At 45.3% G+C, this 7,500-nt stretch overlaps 1 protein-coding gene across 2 annotated transcripts in view; it reads right to left on the minus strand.

Annotated features, from left to right (window-relative positions):
* The window catches only part of zmiz1a (zinc finger, MIZ-type containing 1a), a 146,038-nt gene that overhangs the window by 47,041 nt on the left and 91,497 nt on the right, over window positions 1-7,500 (minus strand). For both annotated transcript variants that reach the window (XM_063191566.1, XM_063191564.1), the window contains exon 5: window positions 3,941-4,046. In XM_063191566.1, the coding sequence (XP_063047636.1) occupies window positions 3,941-4,046 (106 nt within the window). The remainder of the gene's footprint in view (window positions 1-3,940; window positions 4,047-7,500) is intronic.

Raw genomic sequence — 7,500 nt, forward strand, 5'->3', positions numbered from 1 at the left:
GGCCGCACGCATGCTGCTTCCTTCTCCCTCTCTCCTCCAGTCTGCTGCTGCTGCTACTGCCGCCTCACAGCGAAACAAAAACAAGTGTAGACCCACACACACACACACACACACACACACACACACACACACACAATGCAACACAACCCCTCAGATGCACACACACACACACAACACACGCGCACAAAACTAAAATACATAATGCACAAACACGAATACACTACCAACCAAAACACAGGCACACACCCACCACACACATGCGCTCATGCGCACACAGACAGACAGACAGACAGACAGACAGACAGACAGACAGACAGACAGATGCGCGTACACACACACAAACACACACACAAACACTCACGTACGCGCACACACACATGCACACCTTCATGCCACTTGTCTGTCACTTTCCTTCCAAAAGCTCGTCCACTGTACTGTATGTGTTTCATGCGTAGCTATAGGGACGGAGGTCATACAGGCAGGTATGGGGCGTTTCCATGTATTGGCACAGAAGGCGAGAGGACCATGGTTAGTGTAAACAGAAAAGAGCAAAACAAGCGTTCGGGATGAGAGTGGCCAAAAGGCGCTTTGAATTGAGAATGAGCGTCAAAAGTGTGGTAAAAGCGTAGTATGTTAAAGAAAAAAGATCTTCTTTAATGATGCCTGTCTTTTCTCACAGTGGAACTCACAAACGCTCCAAGCACTCCTCAACACTATTTTTAAAAAATCCCCTGCCACCAGAGGCTCTACAGGAGCAGGGAAAGAGCCACAAATCACCCTTTCAAAGAGCCTCAAAAACATCCGTCCGTCCCCTCCTCCTCCTCCTCCTCCTCCTCCTCCTCCTCGGTAACCATGGCTATCTGCAGCACCTCTCAAATGCACGTTTGTCTTCATTTTGAGCAGCCAGCTTTTGTCAGAGTTTTTTTTTTCTTGTCTTATTCCCCCTCTTCTTTTTCTGGAGGTGTTGTTGTGATGTGGCGTACTACTACACATACACACACCGCAGCTCGACCTCTGCCTGACCTATCGGTCTCTGTTCCTCCTGCGCTGTGCTGTGCCTGCCGGTCTGCTCTTAGCTTTGACAAATGCACAAGAACAGGACACTTCAGGGAGGAAAATTGAGTTTGGGTCCGCGCAGGTCTGGATTTCAGGGACGTGTAATGCCTCCGTAATGGGCCTGCCTGCCTGCCTGCCTGCCTGGCCCTGCTGTTCTCGCCGAGCACCAAGACATACAGTGCCCTCCATAATTATTGGCACCCCTGGTTAAGATGTGTTTTTTAGCTTCCAATTATTTTATTTTTTTTCTAAATAATATGGGACCTTAATGGAAAAAAAGAGAAAAATCCAACCTTCAATACAAGTGCATTTATTCAGTGGGGAAAAAATCCCACATAAAGAAATAATTATTTGACATTAAATAATGTGTGTCACAATTATTAGCACCCCTGGTGTTAATATTTTGTACAACCCCCTTTTGCCAACAAAACAGCACCTAATCTTCTCCTATAATGTTTCACAAGATGGGAAAAGACAGAAAGAGGGATCTTCAGCCATTCCTCTTTGCAGAATCTCTCTAAATCATGCAGAGACCTGGGTCCTCTCTTCTGTACTCTCCTCTTCAGCTCACCCCACAGGTTCTCAATGGGGTTGAGGTCAGGGGACTGAGATGGCCATGGGAGGAGCTTGATTTTGTGTCTGGTGAACCATTTCTGTGTAGATTTGGCCATATGTTTAGGGTCATTGTCTTGCTGAAAGACCCAGTGACGACCCAGCTTCAGCTTTCGGGCAGAGGGCAACAGATTTTGATTTTAAATGTCCTGGTATTTCAAAGCATTCATGATGCCATGCACCCTAACAAGGTTCCCAGGGCCTTTGGAAGCGAAACAGCCCCACAGCATCACTGACCCACCCCCATACTTCACAGTGGGTATGAGGTGCTTTTCAGCATGCGCATCTTTCGTGGTACGCCAGACCCACTTAGAGTGTTTGTTGCCAAAAAGCTCAATCTTGGTCTCATCTGACCAAAGCACACGGTCCCAGTTGAAGCCCCAATACCGCTTGGCGAACTCCAGACGCTTGCGTTTATGATTGTGAGTGAGGAAAGGTTGTCTCCGTGCATGCCTCCCAAACAGCTTGTTGGCGTGTAGACAGCGCCTGATGGTTGATTTGGAGACTTTGTGACCCCAGGATGCTACCATTTGTTGTAATTCTGTAACAGTGAGCTTTGGAGATCTTTTGATTTCTCTTACCATCCTCCTCAATGTGCGTGGTGGCAAAATAAACATGGGTCCTCGTCCAGGCTTGTTTACCACTGTTCTAGTTGTTTTGAACCTCTTAATTATTCCTCTCACAGTGGATATGGGCAGCTGCAGTTGAGTGGCAATCTTCTTGTAGCCTCTGCCTGACCTGTGAAGGTCGACGCACATCTGCCTCACTTGTATGCTGTGTTCCTTTGTCTTTCCCATGTTTAAGAGTGGATAAGAGAAATGGCCTCGGTGTCACGTCATGTTTATACCCCAGGGAAACAGGAAGTGATTAATTACTAATTAAATGTTCCTACATACTCTGGTAAACTTTGTAAACTACTGTAGAAATGACAGAAATGCTTCAATTATATTTATTTCCTGGGAATTGTTAAGGGTGCCAATAATTGTGGAACAGGTGATTTAATGAAAAATAATTATTTTTTAGTCATGGATTTTTTTATTTTCTTACAATTCATTTGAGTTGAAGGCTACATTTTCCTACAATTTTCAGTGTGACAGTATTCTTCTGCAATAAACACTGAATTTATTTTAAGGCTTTTAACACCTCTCAACCAGGGGTGCCAATAATTGTGGAGGGCACTGTATCTGTTCTGTCTACACCAGGCTGACAGCGCTGGAATATAAAGTGCACCTATGACTGGGAAAGAGGCTCAGTACAGAGAGCAGTTGTGGATTTTACAACAACAAAAAACAGTGCAAGTCAAAAAACATCTTGACAAAACGTCTACATGAGTGCTGTATATACTGTATAAACAGCCCGAACATTGGCATATATTTCATCATCATCACCAATACATTGTTGCAATTTACATTCCAAAACCCTTTGACCACCTGGAATGGTTCAACAGGCTCATATCAAGAAAGAAGAATAAGTTGTCTTAAATGCATTAATGCAAACGTCAAAATATCATCCTAAAAATATTATTGCCACACAAAGGGAAAAACAAGAATTACCTAAATTCACAGCTAAACAGTGCAAGTTTAAGATAGAGGGTGGTCCACGTTTGTTTTCTGAATTGAATTCTGAATTGTATAGTACACTTGTGGTCAAAGTGTGGATTTGTGGACATATAGCCAGCCGAGGTACAGTTAGTGGGGCTCCACTTACACATCTGCTAGTGCCGAGGGCCTAGTGAATCTTACACGGCGTCCTGCTACAGTTTGGTTCTTATACTCTGATCCCAGGTCAGAATGTTAATTCCGTAACTGGCATACTGTTTACAGAACGAACTCTGTCATTTCCCAAAAGACATCCATTACTTGCCTCATTGCATTCATAGAGAAAACACTCCCGAATAATTGCAGCCCCACAGCAACCAACAACAAAATACCTCCCCAGGCTACTATAAAGATGTGTAGGGGAGAAGAGAAGAGAAGAGAAGAGAAGAGAAGAGAAGAGAAGAGAAGAGAAGAGAAGAGAAGAGAAGAGAAGAGAAGAGAAGAGAAGAGAAGAGAAGAGAAGAGAAGAGAAGAGAAAGTGGGAGAGGAAATGTAAAGAAAGGAAGGCAGGAATAGACAAGAGGAGAAGAGGAACACCCTGTAGAGGAGGGAGGGAAGAGGAAAGGAGAAGAGAGGAGAGGAGGGTAGAGGAGAATCGAGGAGAAGTCATGGGAAGAAAAAAACAACTGAAGCCAATGAGAGGCAATGAGAGGAGGCCAGTGCAGGAGGCTCACCTGCTGATTTGGGGGTGAACTTGTCCCTGTTGGCTGCACACACTGCCAGTAGCCGGTAGCCCAGGTCCAAATCAAACCCCTGCTGAGCAGCGACACGACTCACCACCTGAGGAGAAAGGAAATCATACAATAGAAGCGCGTAAGTGTGTGTTTTGTTTTTGTTTTTTGTGCGTGTGCGTGTGCGTGTGCGTGCGCATGTGTGTGCATGCCTGCCTGCGTGCGTGTCTTGTATTTGTGTGTGAGACTGTGTGTCTATACAGTATGTGTGAGTAGTACCATTTGTGTGTGTGAAAGAGACCAAAGAGAAGGCACTACACTGTGCTGTGAACCTTTGAAAAAATACACACTGTTCCCAGCTTGAGGAGCTGAGGGAGAAGAGAGAGAGAGAGAGAGCGAGAGCTGAACTTCTAAAAGAGTCCTTCTCACCGCAACTGAGGAGGCTCTTAAATATTTCAGCTCCGGCAGAAGACATGAGCAATTAAAGCTTTCCTCAAGTTCTGACTGCGGCTGCTCGCGCTCCCTCCTGGGAAGAATCGGAGTCAATGGTGCACACACAAACACACACTCTCTACACTGACTCCAGACTCTACACCAGAAGAAAACAGCCTTCCCTGAGAATTTAAATTAGTCAAGTCTAACACTGATCTTCTATCAAGAATTTATCGGCGACAACACACGCCAACAAGCCAGAAAATGAATGCGGCACTGTAAACATGGTGTTTCATGTCATCAAAGAAACTATGGGGTTAAGAATTTGTTGCATACAGTAGTACAATATACAGCAAAAGAACATGAAATGTTACGCCTCCACAGAATCTCCTTTGAATCTGAGAAAACTATGCGCTCTTAAACTAAAAAAAATCATTCTGTTCATCTGACAGAAGCCCAGCTTATGGTACAGTCAGGTCCTGAAGTGGAGAAGAAGGTCAGCTAGTAGGGATCGACACACAGCAGAGAACAGCGAGAGGAAATCTACTCTCAAGCAGAGAGCGCCGCTGCTGCTTTTATCAAGCCCTCCCTTTCATCTGTCAGAAATAGACATGGACATCATGTCAATACTGCTTTGTTCGGTCTGAGAGAGAACCACATTTGGTGCAAGATTTCTTTCACCCAGCAGATACAGGGGAAAAAAAAAGCCTAAACAGAGAATTAACGAGTCTCAAACAAGAACAGGACAAAGCAGCAAAGCTATGTGTAACAGCGAATGAAGAGCTCGATCAATCACTCTGCTTTCTGGTTTCAGACAGTGCGAGAGAGCGAGGAGGCCCTTTTAAAATATTGAAATGCTACAGCTCTCACAGTCGCTGCAAGACCACCTCATTACAAGTGTATCCATATTTCATGACGCTACTTTACAAACAGGCAGGTTAGCGAGGGCTGCCTTCTTGTAGAGAGGAGTAATACAAGACCTCTAAAATAGAAAAGACAAGCGGATGACATTTACTGAAGGCTTGCTTTTTTTAACGAGGATGAAGTTAAGCGCTTCTGGACGTTTAATCGAGGGTCAATTTAGAGATAAATATCTCAGTTACAGCACACTGACAGACGTTTTGATCACGGTACATTTTTAAGACCTTTGGCTGGACTAACGGCTACCTTGTTCCTGGCAACCTTTTGATTTCCCCTATATGGACAAATTGACACGAAATGTGGGAAACAGACACGGTGCCTTACAGTAGCTTCCCCAAAGCCCATATCGTGAGAACAGTTTCTTCATCTGAATCGTCTTTGTCAAACGGTGGGATCAAAAAACTCATTAAGACGAATTATAAGCAATACATTTGAAGGTACCACTCCTGGCTCTAGAGAAAAAAAATCATAGAACAATCCAGCCATATTTCTGTTCTGTCTGCCCTCAAGCCAGGAGATTCCACCTAGAGAGTAGGCAAACTACTGTCCCTTCCTGATGATTTGTATGCCAGCTTCATGAAATGGCTGGGTGAGCTGCTACTGTATGTGTCAGAGTTTTACTCTGAATCTGGGAATGACACCTACAGGGCAGCAAGTCGAACAAATCATCCTTAATGAGGGAGATGACGGTGTAACAATTCAAGTGTATAACAGAACTACTGTCGAGTTGTCTCCTCATATAGACAATTTGACTATACAAGAATGTTCTGTGGAGGGCCACTTTCACATATTTCAGTAAAAGACGGTATTTGGGTTTTTCTGCAGTTTTTCTGCTGGACTTTTTCTCCAGTCCTGCAGAACCAGACCACATCAACGATGTCAATAGCTCATATTGTACAGCATTCTGTACTGGTGATATTCGAAAGGAGATGGTGAAAATTGCTCTGACTGTACTGAACACAGACAACAATCTGCATGAGTACGGTAAGAGGCAATTACACCTTCGGAAGTCCAGAGCAGATTCTTAGATGAGATTAAAAATAAAATGTAATTACTGGTTTGTTCTTCTTTTACTGCAATGGGACTGATAATGTATATCACAGTCAAACTGATAAAATATCCCTGCGGTACTTGTGTATCTTTTAAAATAAGCCATAAACCACAGGAGTACTGTAGAGCAGGGGGTTAACCAGAGAACAACAAGACTGTACTCTGAGAGGCTGTCAACATCTGTATCTGTGCAGACAGCTCTGAAATGTCATTTATCATATTCTTCAGTCAGGGTAGTGCGCAGCTGGGGGACAGGAGAGAGACGGAAAGGGGCGACGGAGACGGCGGGAGAGGAGAGGAGAGGAGAGGAGAGGAGAGGAGAAGAGAGGAGAGGAGAGGAGAGGAGAGGAGAGGGGAGGAGAGGAGAGGAGAGGAGAGGAGAGGAGAGGAGAGGAGAAGAGAGAGCGAGAGAGCGAGAGAGCGAGAGAGCGAGGGAGGGAGGGAGGAGGAAGAGATGGGAAGCTGGAGGAGGGGATGAGTGCCTACCTGCTGTCAGAAGGGAATGTGTAGGACATGTCCACGTCTGTCAGCCCACTTTTATCTACCCAACACTTTCATCTGCATGCACGCACACACACGCGCGCGTGCGCGCACACACACACACACACTCACACACAGCACTACCTGGTGGAGGACACATGATATGACTGACTCAAACTGCTGTGACAGTCTTTCACTCTCTTCACCCACTCACTCACTCACTCACTATCACACTCAGAGAGAGAAAGAGAGAGAGAGAGAGAGAGAGAAAGAGAGAGAGGGGGGGTATTTGTCAACCTGGCCTGCACTCTCCCCAGGGGGATCCCATGTGAGTGAGTGAGTGAGTGAGTGAGTGAGTGAGTGAGTGAGTGAGTGAGTGAGTGAGTGAGTGAGTGAGTGAGTGAGTGAGTGAGTGAGTGAGTGAGTGAGATGGTATGCTATGCTATGCTACGCTATGCTGTGTATTGCTGCGCTGCAGTATGCAGAGAGACAGTCCTCTCTGGGTGGTCCGGTACAGGAGAGGATCAAAGGAGAAAACTGCTTTCTGTCAAGCTTGTTCTGTCGTGTTCGCACTCGCCACCACCTCCCCCTTTTCCACAAATCCACCGTGTCATCTGTAGCACGCACACAGCATTTGTTTTACCGTTTCCATTTACTTTCACCCTGTCCTGTTCGGTTAA

This window comes from Engraulis encrasicolus, chromosome 24, assembly GCF_034702125.1.
Source record: "Engraulis encrasicolus isolate BLACKSEA-1 chromosome 24, IST_EnEncr_1.0, whole genome shotgun sequence".
NCBI lineage: Eukaryota > Metazoa > Chordata > Actinopteri > Clupeiformes > Engraulidae > Engraulis > Engraulis encrasicolus.